The sequence below is a fragment of the Rhipicephalus microplus genome, chromosome 5, assembly GCF_043290135.1.
Source record: "Rhipicephalus microplus isolate Deutch F79 chromosome 5, USDA_Rmic, whole genome shotgun sequence".
Taxonomy (NCBI): domain Eukaryota; kingdom Metazoa; phylum Arthropoda; class Arachnida; order Ixodida; family Ixodidae; genus Rhipicephalus; species Rhipicephalus microplus.
The window spans coordinates 161,312,351-161,325,657 of NC_134704.1; the positions used below are offsets into that span (position 1 = coordinate 161,312,351).

The window sequence follows — 13,307 nt, forward strand, 5'->3', positions numbered from 1 at the left end:
ATGGCTCGAAGCTTCCTGTACTTTTCGGTGTGAGAGGCATGGGGTGTGCTCACGACGATGATGTTTTGATGGTTGTTGGAGCACACCGTGTCCTCCCCTGCTTCATGCGCCGGTACGTTGGCCGCGCGGTAAATCGTCGATGCGAGGCGCACGGTTCCAGCGGTGGCCACGTCGAGGCCTCCTCGTGGTCGTATCACGATCTTGAAATGACTCTGTGGGAGTAGTGGCAGTTTGCTGTTTCTGACGACTTGCTGCTTGATGTTACGTGGTTGTCGGCGTGAACGCTGTCGGTTGCAGTCCGCCCCCTCGCTGGTGCAGGAGGGGGCTCCGTTCTGGGTGTTGCTTTGCGCGTTTGCGTGGTTAACTTGGGTCTTAGATCCGATGGTGCACCAATCCGTGCCCTCCAGAAACTCTTCGGGAGAGATATTCTCCCCGTTCACTTGGACTTCCGTTGATGGGCGAAGAAAGCGCCCGCGTCACAGGAGACACTCAGCGCGTCTCGTCGGGTGGCCGGCTTGCGTGAGCGTCGGGCCAAAGGGGCGCGGGTTGAAAACCTCTAGAATCCGGTAAAAAGTCCTTTCCAACCTTGAATTTTGGTGTCAGTAAAATACTGGTGACTTTCCGCAGGCGTTGTTGTAAAATTCATGGCCTGAATGGCCGAAAATTACTGGCAAATAGTTCTTGGAAGACGGGGCCGACGTGATACGCGTCCGCTCTATTCGGCGACCACCGCGCCACCTCCTGCACAAGTAAGATATTCGTAATATTTTACTGTTGTGACTTCGCGTTTTTGAATGCGTGAGGAAGTCCTGCTTTTTTACGTGTACCTCAAACGCTAAGCGGCGTCTGCGTCTACATGAAACGCTGATTGTCCGCCTCCGTCCCTTTCCACAGCGTTACGGGACGCACGCCACCATGAACTATTTCGCATAGTGCTACATGTGCAGAAGCTCCGTTTCGGTAGCTTTCCCTTCTGTACCAAGAGGAGTGACCGAGTGTAGAAAAAACGGCAAAAAATGATTTGGTGGTTGGTGTGAAACATAAAAACAGCTGAAACCGGGCATTTACAAATCAACATAAACAAAATAAAAAATACAGCACTTTCAAGGAGTACATTATGATGAATGGGGCGAAGCACCAGTCAGTCCGTCCCCGCTTTCATCCATTCGATCATTCTTTCTTCTGTCCGTCCATGCGTCCATCTGTGCAACCACCCGTCTGTTCGCTTGTGCGTTCATCTGGGCATCCATCAGTCCATCCGTGCATCTGTTTGTCTGTCCGTGCTTTCGTCCATGCGTACGTCTGCCGTCTGTCAATGCATCCGTCCGTCCGTGCGTTCATACGTACGTCCGTGTGTCCATCCGTGCGTGTGTCCTTCCATCCATGCGTTCGTCTGTTCAAGCGTCCGTCCATCCATGCGTGCGTCTGTGTGTCGCTCCATCCGTGCGTCTGTCCATACGCCTTCCATCTAGTGAACACTCCAAGTACCACCATCTCGCATCTTTTCATCATATATTCATCATATATAGTACCGCCTATGATGAAACAAGCGCAACAATACACACGCTCAGTGCTTGTTTCATCATAAACGTTTACCAACACGCCCAACTGGCAGTCATCTTAGAAGTACCGCCATCGAGCGGACATTTCAAGGACAAAACTAGAAGTCAGAATACCTACCAGCATTAACATATCGTTCCACAAGATGCCAACATACGTGAATACGCATTCAAAACCACAACGTTTGCTAACTCCTTCTTTTTAAAAACTTGGCAGAACCCAAGTACAGTGGCAATCGATGATATGCGAAGTTGTCACACCGGTCCCGTTAATTAGGGAGGCTATCGCCGGGCTAATTCCAAGGGCTGAAGTATCGGCCCCCCAAACCGCACCACGAAAGCGTGGACAATTTAGAAGTGGTCCTTTTTGGCGCGCCAGCGGACGCCGGCTGTGGCCCAAAGAACAAGCCAGAGCCGAGAGTTGATAAACAAAAACAGAATTATATTCTCAATAAAGGTAGATCAAAACAGCACACAAGTATGCACACTCCACAACAGTTGAGTACAATATGTCACCAAACAAACAACGTACTACACAGTACAATCAGCCACACTTGAAACAACGGACACAGACAACAATACGCACTACAATGCAGTCGCATGCATTGAACAACCAAGACACCTAAAGACTAAAGAGATAGAAAACCTATTCAGTCCAAAGTTCTTGGAACCAAAGTCTAGATGATACTCTTCCGAGAATCACTCACTCAGAGTCCAGCGTTGTTGTCGTTCCGCAGCCCTCGAAGTTTCTCTTCCAAAAAACCTCGCCGAAGTTTCTCTTCCAGGAAACCTCCCGTCTTCAATAGGCCACTCTCCAAGCTTCAAACTTCTTCGCCGGAAACACGTCGGCTTCCCACACGCAGCTGTTGCCGCGCGTCTTCGCTCGATAGCGGTAAACACACACTCTTGCCTGTAGCTCGAGTCGTCACCCCTCAGGTGGAAATCCTCTTCTTCTTGCTTTGTCTCCACGGACAAAACCTTCGCCGACTACACGGCGGTATACCCTACGCACTCTGGCGCTAACTTCCGTCTTCTCCTGCTCTCTCGTTTCGGCTGCTCGAATAAATACCCTCCGCGCGAGATTCCAGAAGGTTCTCGTCATTTCGTCGGCGCGATACGCAGCGAAGGCTGGGGAGAGGGCGAGACGGTTGGAATGCCCTCCGCGATGGATGACTCAACCCGGCGTGACCACGCCTCTTTCGTTCTAGAAATTTCGCGGGCTTGCTCGGCCGCCGATGTGGGGTGAGGAGGTTCGTCGGCGAAGCCACGCTTCCGAGGGGAGAGCGCGCGCCCGGGGAGCCTTGGATGTTTGTTTTCTTTTTTTCTTTTGACCTCCCGGCGTCTTTCCCGCGCGTTATCGTTAGAATTTGGCTGCGCGCCCATTTTTAGCGCTCGTTCTGTGACAGAAGTACGAATGAGAAAAATTTATAAATCACTTTAAAATTAGTGCAACTCTTCGAGGTGGAGGTAAATGATACCGTACAATCAATTCAGCTTTATTTCAGGTATACCCTGAGGAGACAGAGGCTAAAGGCTTTGATCGCCTGACGATGGCCTCTGCCACCCGGAGTTCGGAGCAGGTACACAAGACATAAAGCAAACAGTAACGCCAAAAATCGCGCATATACAAAAATAAATTATGTACAAAAGGAGTGTGAATGAAACGCTATGTCAGTAGTGATTGCACAGTGTTACATACATACAATGCTACAAAGCTATAATGTTTACAGAAAAAAATGCAAAAACGTAGAGCACACATGGATTTACTGAAACAAATAGAGAGTAACTAAAAATAGTGAAACGAAGATGCGCGAGCCTACGGGGCGCGGAAGAAGAAGAAGAGTAGTGGAGCGGCGCTTGGACTGTGTGGTTGGGTGAAGCGTTCTAGGCCTGTCTCAGAAATACGCTGCTCTTTCACAACGCCATTTCACCTCATCTTTAAATAAACACAATCACTCGTAACAGTTTGGTGGAAGGTGCCGGGTACATCGATCTGAACGACCCAGCTCTACCAATTTTCCGACGGAGCAGACGCTTGGCAGGCTTGCCACCGCAGCTACCAGACATGGAGGACGCGGGAGCAGGCCATAACAACCTCGTTGCTGATGAGCAACACGCTCACCCGCCAGGACAAGCTCACTGCGGCATGCCGGAACGTCAGCCGAGGACCTTTTCGGGGCAGCCGGATGACGATGTTGACGACTGGCCCAAGCACTACCAAAGAGTGAGTAGCAGCAACCGCTGGAACACTGCTAAGCAGCTCGAGAACGTGGTGTTTTTTCTCGTCGGCACCGCGTCTCTTTGGTTCGACAACCATGAGAGTGCATTGACCACATGGGACGTTTCCGTGGACGAGCTGAAGAGGTGTTTTGGTGACTCAACAGCTAAGGTCAAGCAGGCGGAGCTAACACTTTCACGCAGAGCTCAGTTACCTGGCGAAACATGCACCACCTACATCGAGGCCGTCTTGAAGCTTTGCGGAATCGTGAGTGCGACCATGTGTGACGAAGATAAAGTAGGTCATCTGCTCAAGGGAATCGCGGACGACGTGTACAATTTTCTTATCACTAAGGAAGACTTACACACACCTTCCGACCTAAGGAGACAATGCCGAGCGTTTGAAGCGCTAAAGAGAAGGAGAGTCCTACCGAAATTTGGACGTCTTGAGAATGTGCCCAAGATTGCAGGTGTCAACCTTCCATCGCAGGAAGACATCTCTTCTCTTATAAGACGAGTGGTTAAGGAAGAACTTGCTCAACTGCAAGCTGTGGACACCGCTGGTGCCTGCCATCAGTGTGAATTCAAGCAACGGCCCCGTGAACCACTGGTACCTCGGATGCGACAGAGCTACTTTGAGCCTCGCCCGAATTATACCGATCGGTTTGAACGAAGGAGTGAACGACCACTCGAAAACCAGGAACGCAGGCAAGCTGCATCACAGCGATTTACTCCTCGGCCACCATCGCCTGGCTTTTATAAATCAACGAGGTCTACTTCACCGGGGACGACTAGACGCGACACCCGTACTTGCTACAACTGCGGGCTACCTAGACACATCGCTAGGTACTGCTACCGTCGCCAGCAGCGAGCTCCACGATTCAACGTGTACACGCCCTATGTACCTGCTGGCAAGTCTCGACCATTTCAGGGCTCTTTCCAACAGCAACACGCAGCACATGCTGACTCGCCTTGCTCCGACCTCAGCGTTACCCCACCACTCACACGCCAACAGCGATCCCCGTCTCCGCGTCGCCACTCGGGGACGCCACCACCACTGGGAAACTAATTGCTGTTACCAATGGGGGCGAGGCCGCAAAATCATCTTCCGCAAGACCCCCTTGTGTTGTAATGGTTGAGAACAAAGTGAGTGTTTTTGTAGACAATGTGAGTACTGTTGCACTAGTTGATACCAGTGCTGCCGTTTCCAAAATGAGCATGTCTTTTAAAAATCGCCTTGGGATGGAAGTAATGTTTGCTTGGAATCGGAGTGCTACGTTCCGCGGCGTAGGGGGAGAAACGTTGAGCCTGGTTGGAGTTTGTTCTGTTTTACTTTTTGTAGGAAATCAAACGTTTCGAGCTGAACTAACGGTGCTTGCACGAGCGACTCACGACGTCATTCTAGGTATAGACTTTTTGCGGGAATGTGGTGCAACTCTAGATTGTGGTAGTGGTGGGATTATTTGTCATCCCGTGTTGCCGTCTCTATTGACGAATCATACCGTTGATGACTGCTTAGAAGTGTTTCCCGTGTCTGAAGACGTCTGCTTGGCCCTGCATACCGCAATTTTTGCGCGTGTAAACTCTTCGCGTTCTTGCGCGGGTTCTTACTACTGTTTAGCCGAGCCGAACTTCAGTAACGCACTTGAGAAAAACGTTATTGTGCCTCGTTGCCTCGTGCTCATCGTCGATGGTTGTGCCGATTTGTGGACTGTGAACGTTTCCGCGCAGCCCATATATCTGCCTGCAGAACATAAATTGGCAAGCTTTCAAGAGCAAAGTACTTTTACCATACAGTCACTCCAGCTCTCGGTGGATGTGAAGAAACCCCACGCCAACTCGTACCCCGACTATTCTGCCAGTATTGACCACATGATTAACAAGTCACTTCCATCAACTGAACGGTTGCTGCTGCAGGAGGTGATCGCACGCTACGCCTCAGTCTTTGACTTTGCCCAAGACGAGACGTCTACCGTTACGCCACCGTCTTCACGTACGCAACACCGCATCTATACAGGCCAAGCACCACTAATACGCCAGAAGCCCTATCGTATACCACCTTCCGAAAGGAAAGTCATCACTGAGCAAGTTGAAGACATGCTAAAGAAGGGCGTCATACAAGAATCGTGTAGTCCATGGGCAGCTCCTGTCATTCTAGTCAGGAAAAAAGGGATAATTCATGGAGATCCTGCGTAGACTATCGTCGCCTAAATGCCATCACAAAAAAGACGTCTATTCTTTGCCACGTATAGATGACGCCGTGGACTGCCTGAATTCTGCCTCCTATTTTTCTTCTGTTGACTTGCGTTCTGGGTATTGGCAAATTCCTATAGCAAACCGGACGTGCGTCTGGTTGACCTCCCTGCCTTTCATTTCTTCCATTCCTCCTGCTTCTCCTTTGGGCATGTGGGGATCGTATGACCAGGTTTCACGACATCACCACACATTACCAGTTACAAAGAGGCATATACCCATCCCCCCACGAAAGGCTAAATAGAACGCAAGCGGTAAACTTCAGACAATGACAAACAGATTCATACAGAAACCCCAGACTCATGCATGCCATGTATTCAGACATATACACTACAAACAGATGCACGTCATTTGGCGAGGTCGCCACCCTTAGTCACATGCTGTGGGAGTGTCAGGGCCTAATAAACAATTCGAACAGCGCCGATTCGTATCACTCTTCCACCGCCAGTCTCCACTCGCGTTGGAAGGCCGCACTGCTCAGCTGGAACCTGACAGCACAACTCTGGGCCGTCCAGCGTGCCGAGGAAGCCGCTTCGAGAGGAGGTCTCGGAACCGCATCCGCGGTGGGTGCCCAGGCCCACTAAAAAACTCCGGACTCGAATCGTCTGGATTCGACAAATAAAGTTTATGTTCTTACTGGTGTAAGCTACGTCCTGCTTCAAATAGCTCCACGTAGAAAGTAAAGGAGGAACATTTATATTTCACGTTGAAAATACGGGCGATACTTTGGAGCTACATTGACTGGTAGTAGGATGCACGCTATTTGGCTCCGTAGCTTTTCCTTCGGTGCCAAGAAAAGTTGTCGCCGAGTATATTGTTTACCACTCCACTAAATATTCGTTTGCCTGCATTATTTAAACTCCTGTAGATATAGCTAGTTACAACGCCCGGCTAAAGGACCAGATAGCGTTTGGTGTAAATAATTGATAATTTAAGGGCCTGTTTTTTTTATTACAATAGCAATCATATGGACACTCTCGGCTAAATTTTGCCGCCGGCGGTCGATGTCAAGCACCTTATATATATATATATATATATATATATATATATATATATATATATATATATATATATATATATATATATATATATATATATATATATATATATATATATATATAAGAACTTGAAGGGAAGGCACGACAGGTCCGGGTATTTTCTATATTGAAATAACTTGAAGATAGCACATAAGAAAAGGATCGTATTTACTAACGTTTCGGCCGTGGCACGGCCTTCGTCAGAGTAAGGGACGAAGGCCGTGCCACGGCCGAAACGTTAGTAAATACGATCCTTTTCTTATGTGCTATCTTCAAGTTATTTCAATATATATATATATATATATATATATATATATATATATACACGTGAAAAACGCAAAAGAGAAAAAATCTAGAAAAAAAAGACTCTGGCACGCGGAATCGAACGTGGGACGTCCGCGTCGTGAATGCAAGGCGCTAATCACTGAGCCACCGAAGGAGATTGTTTTTTGTTTTATTGCCTGTTTATGGGCGCGTACATAAACCACAAGCACAACATAAACAAGCAGTAACAGTCCGACGCAAACTGAAATTCCCTAAGTGCTGCCAAGGGCTCTACCTTCGACAACCACTCAGGTACAATCTCCTGAGTTTTCTGCAGTTCAACAAATTTGGCCATACATTCACGGAACTGTTTGTTGTATCGATCAAGATAGTGTTACCACTACCATCAGTGTAGTTAAAAGGTTCAGTAATGCAACTGGCAGTCTAGTAAACTAGGGAAAGTGTCTGGGTTCCTGGAATGGAGAGTGGTCGTCAAGACCAGACTATTTTGCCAATGTTAAATGGGTGACCACACCTGTCAAGTACCTTGGGGTGCCACTGGAATATTATAAAAATAATGAGAACTCTGACAAGAACAAGCGAAAGAAATCCGGACGAAAGGTAATAGATGCAACGGTAATCCTCTGTCAGTGTTTTTGAGGGCGACTGTCTGTAATCATTTCTTTGCGTCAAAACTGGTATGTGATGCAAATATTGCATTGTTCAAGGGCGAACATACAGAAGCTCCATCGCATCTTCGCAGTGTTCGTGTGGGCCTAGAACTGGGAGAGATGCAGTCGCACTAATCTGTTTCGAAATGTGAAACACGGAGGGCTGGGTTTACCCAATATTTTCATGCGCCAAGTCGTGAATAGGTTCTTTTTTTGCTACACAAGGATCCTTTCTTACGTACAGTGTGCCAAATGAGAGTGGTGCGGGCTTTACCTGGATATGTGGTTAGCACGAATGACATGACCGGTGCTGCCCTTATCTTAAGGGGGTTATTCTAAGTGTACTGTTTTTATCTGTTAGATTTTCTAATGAATATTTGTTTTCAGTGAATGGCAAAATATTGTAAAAAAGATGCATGTGATGTTGTTTTACCTGAACCCCTGTACCATGTCATGTACAGTGGAGGTCAGGGGCAAGATGTTATTAAACGAGTGAAGAGAATGCAAGTAGCTTTGCCGCGAAGTCTTTCTTTTTCAAGCTCCACACAGGTACTATATCTGTGAGCACATTTGAAGCAGACCGTGGTTTGTACTCACCTTGGGGGACAAATTGACTTATCTGTGAATAACCGGAAACTATAGCCATGTTTTCTTACGTTGTTGGGAGAAAGTATATTTTCGGGACGTACTTCAAAGGACGTTAAAGAAGGAATTACCTTTAAATTGATATGTTAAAAGACTTCTGCCAATAGTGGACGAAGAGTGAATGCCTTTTGATTTGTTTATGCTATGTGTACTTCACCTTTTATGGCAGGCCCATATGGCGGGTTTTTATTGCGATCAGGATGCACGGCCTCCATGAGCCACCGAAGGGTACCTCCTTGAAAGTTCAAACAGCATGCTATTTATATCTACCACTTACCGCTGTTGGCGGGCATCTCTGGGGGGGGGGGGACTGTCGTGTTTTCAGCATTATCAGCAAGATGACTCAATAAGCGCACCACGGCTTTCATCTCTCACGCGTACTTTGGCCCGCGGAGAGGAGGGGAGTGGACGATCTGTCGCGTGCCCTTATCTCCTGTTGGGGAGGATCATACGTCTTGGCTTGCGTCGGGCTTGCACTAGAACAATTCCGTTGTAGTTCCGGGGCGCACAAAGGTCACTGCAATCTTTGCAAGCCTAATATTAATAAGAACTAACAAACAATGACGCCAAGAAAATAGGGGAAGTTATTAGTGATAATGTAAATGTGAAGATACAAAAGCGGACGAAAAGATACTTTGCCGCTAGTAGGGACCGAACCTGCAACCTTGAGCATCGGACGTGTTATTCGGAGGTTGCGGGTTCGGTCCCTCCTAGCGGCAAATTATCGTTTCATCATCGAGTGCGTTATTCAGAAATTGCAGGTTCGGTCCCGCAAGTTATCTTTTCGTCCACTATTTTTTTAAATGTCATATAACGCACCCATTCTCAACATTGGACGCATTATTTGCACGCACATAAACACACACACACAGACTCACGAATATGCACAACGTACAGTTAAACCCCTCCCCCTTCCCCCCAAAAAAAGAAATCTGCTTACGCAACCGTGGCTCAGCGCTTTCGGGAACGTCGTGAAACAATATTAAACGTGTTCATATGAGGCCACATCTGCAGCTTAAGCTGCGGCTGTATTGAGTGTAACGCGCCGACCTGGCGCTATATATCTCAATACTATGGCCATTTGAGAGTAACCGTTGTGGTGCATATGAAAGTAGTGTCCAATGCGACTATTGTATTAGTGCCATTAATGGTAGTGATATCGAACGCATTCGCACCGTATTCAAGCACTGTAAAAAAGACTGAAAAGTTATTACTAACGTGCGGTATGTGTCACACTCTTTTACTGGATATCCCATTTGTTGCGTTCTCAAGTAGCTGGGCACGACGTGCCAGTTCACACCGTCAATGAAATTTCTAGTGATACAAAAAGTCTCCAAAGCCTGGCCGCTTCATATAGCGATCAAGGCCCCCAATTGGAGACGTCAGAGAATCACGTAAACACACAAATGCAGTGTTCCCTTCTAGCATTGAGAAATACAATCAGCCCGCACGTTGAAGCGTCGGCTCAACACAACCTATGTTTACGGATTTTAGAAGCGAAGCTTCTCATGCCGTGTGTCTTGTGTCGTCGTAGTCATCGCAGTAGCCAGTTACATTGCATTGCATGTCAATAAAAACGGTGTCACAGCATATTCACGGATGATGATGAGTGAGGCGAAGCATCCGTCCTCCCGTGCGTCCCTCCATCCGTAAGTCAGTTCGTTCGTCCGTCTGTCCATCCATCCGTGCGTCCGTCTGCGCGTCCATTTCTCCGTCCGTAATTCGCCACACTCATCATCATTCACCTCGTGGATATGCTGTGATATTTATTCGTGTGTTCTCTAGGCCTTATGGCACAGCAGCAATAATTTTGACGTCACTACGTGGTTCACAACTAAAAATCAGAGTGGTCTCTATTTAATCTTATTTTACTCATAACAAAATTATATTATTAATATTACAAATAGAAATAATTGAGGGGGTTTAACGTCCTGAAACTACCATATGATAATGAGAAATGTCGTAGTGGAGGGCTGGGGAAATTTTGACCTCGTGGGGTTCTTCCACGTGCACTTAAATCTGGGCACTCGGGCCTCAAAAATTTTCCCCTCCACGGAAAATTCGATCGCCGCAATCGGAATTCGAAGGTGAAATGTGGAGGACGCTTGAGCTTCGCCTTAAAGAACACATCGCGACATCGTGATCGGGCCTTGTGCGCATTGACTGCTGAACAGAGCCTGCTTCAATTGTGGTTGCACGCTTCGACAGTACTTCAAGGAAACAAACCACTTGGTGCGTAACATTGGCCGTTTCAAAGCATCCTCAATGAATGCTTGTTGCAAGCACGTTTGTTCAGTCCCCACTGCCCACTACGCCATAATTATTCCTTTTGAGAATCAGCGAAGGGCCTTCTACGTGTCCGTATAGGGCAACACGTGAACTACGCAGCTGTTCACCTTTTCGGTGCTTTTGCTGCTACTGATTAAATATCTGTGAGCGCTTCGTAGTGAGTGGGTTTTTAAACACTTCCTCGTTGGCCAATTCACATTCTTTGAAGCCTGGTGCGATTCTACGCTTCCGCCACGCAATATACCGTGCGCCGAGATGATTCCTTCTACTATGTGACATTCATATAGCGTTTTTTTTCAAAGGCAGTTTGAACAAATACTGAGGCTTTCAGATAGAAGAGCTGCTTGCCACGCAGATGTCCTGCGTTCATCCTTACTCGGGATCAAACATTTTATTATTTAATTTATTTGCAGCTTCCTGGATTTGTCGGTCACAGAAAACATAATCATTTTTCGCTCACAACCAAGGGCGTCAACATCGACGCCGGAATTTTAGCAAAAGGAGCTCTTTGACGCTGTAACGTTAATTTATTAGATACTCAAACAAGCTACCAGTAAAGTTAACGAAAAAGCCATGTTGCAATCACACATTTCCTGCTGTATATTTGAAGGAAATTGTAATTAGTGAAGGACATTGTATTTAGTAGGAACATGTAAACAAGTATGTAACAGAATTTGTTTATAAACTGAACATTCCCACATTACATTTTCAGGTATCTTGGCTCTGGGACTCGGACAGCGATAGGCTGCAGCGGCTGTCTCGGCGCATATCTATTACGACTGGTTTGTCGCTGGAATCCGCGGAGGCTTACCAGGTGGCCAACTACGGTCTCGGCGGCCACTACACGCCCCACATGGATGCCCACAACTTTGAGAAGGTGGCCGACCATGTGGACATTGCGGACGGCAATCGACTGGCCACCATGCTCGTGTACTTGTCCAACGTAGCCGCGGGAGGAGCCACGGCGTTTGTCAATCTGGGCATCGCGGTCAAACCACGGGTCGGCGATGCCCTCTTTTGGTACGACGTAGAACCGCATGATGGGAGCGAGTTCCCCGAGCAGATGTCCTTCTGGCACCAGAAAAGGCGGGCGGATACGCTCACGACACACGTCGGTTGCCCCGTTTTGTGGGGCTCCAAGTGGATCGTAACCAAGTGGATCCATGAGCGAAACAACGTCGTGGTTAAATACAACACGCCTGGTTGACGTCCACTTTTTGTACAAGGCAACGTCTGTAGACTTCTTTACCGCCTGAATAAATGCGCACATTAAAACGGAAAGTTGGGATAGTTGAAATATTTTCCACTGTTGATGCAGCGATAAAAGAAGAAGTAGTAAGGGGAGCACAGTAGGAGCGCTGTCTCTCATCTGGAAAAACAAAGGCACGTATAGGAGACATGCGCAATGGTGAGAAAGTCAAAAGGGTCACTTGACGTTAGGCGTGATCGTGAAAATCGTGACTGATAGTGCTTCTCTGAGTGATCGTTAACGCACCTGCCGCTTTGCAACACGCACGATTAACCGTTCACTAATAGTAGCACAATCTTTCTATGAAGAAGAAAAGTGACCCTCACAGGTACCGGTAATTCGCATCTTTATCTCTTATAAGGACAAGCGATGGCGAAACATTCGTTTTGGGGCTTATAGGCTTTGCTCAGGAGGCCTTTGTAGTTATTACGAAATTGAATAGAAAAATGTGTAAGATAAATAAAATGAAGATTATTGACCGCGAGATATTGACCTAGCGGCAACTGGACAAAGCGGCGAAGTGCGGATTGCTCCGTGCGTCGTCTACTAGCCACATCGTGTTTCGATGTGCGCGTACGTCATGCACGTTCCCAAAGTGTGGTTTATCAGGTCATGTCAGCGCGAGTGTAACTGTCTTTTTCGTATGCCTAAAACGACGCACGAAAGCATTTGGTCTTGCTCGGCTGCTAATGGATTGCAATAAAATCGGCGAATGCAACTTTCCAGAGTGCTCTTTATTGTCGTCGTACCCTCCATTCACCAGAATAATTCTAAAGTGGGTGCCGCTTTCTGCTTCAACCACATCGTGAAAGGCGCTTGGCATCCTTCCAAATATGAGGACTACTAAATGGTGTTTGAGTGCAGCGTTTTATAGCGATTTGGTTGTAAAAACATTGGCAGATCCCACACAATAATACTTGTGTTGTATATTAAGTAATAACTAAGTCTATCAAAATGTAGTAATTGCCATCTTCCTCAAAATAGGCATGATAAAACAGTCGTCAGCGATATAAATGTTGTGACAACGTTACTTATACTCGAGTTTCTCGTAAAACAATCGAGCGCATGTAGGCTCATATGAGGAACAGTGTGCTCTAGATGTTGCACAGACAGCCGATAAAAC

The 13,307-nt window shown here is 47.2% G+C and overlaps 1 protein-coding gene across 1 annotated transcript in view; it reads left to right on the top strand.

The window, feature by feature from the left end:
* The window catches only part of LOC142817593 (prolyl 4-hydroxylase subunit alpha-2-like), a 30,087-nt gene extending 17,881 nt beyond the window's left edge, over nucleotides 1-12,206 (top strand). Inside the window, exon 2 of the mRNA XM_075894648.1 lies at nucleotides 11,648-12,206. Coding sequence (XP_075750763.1) covers nucleotides 11,648-12,142 — 495 coding nt within the window. The 3' untranslated portion in view covers nucleotides 12,143-12,206. The remainder of the gene's footprint in view (nucleotides 1-11,647) is intronic.
* Nucleotides 12,207-13,307: the final 1,101 nt, after the last annotated feature.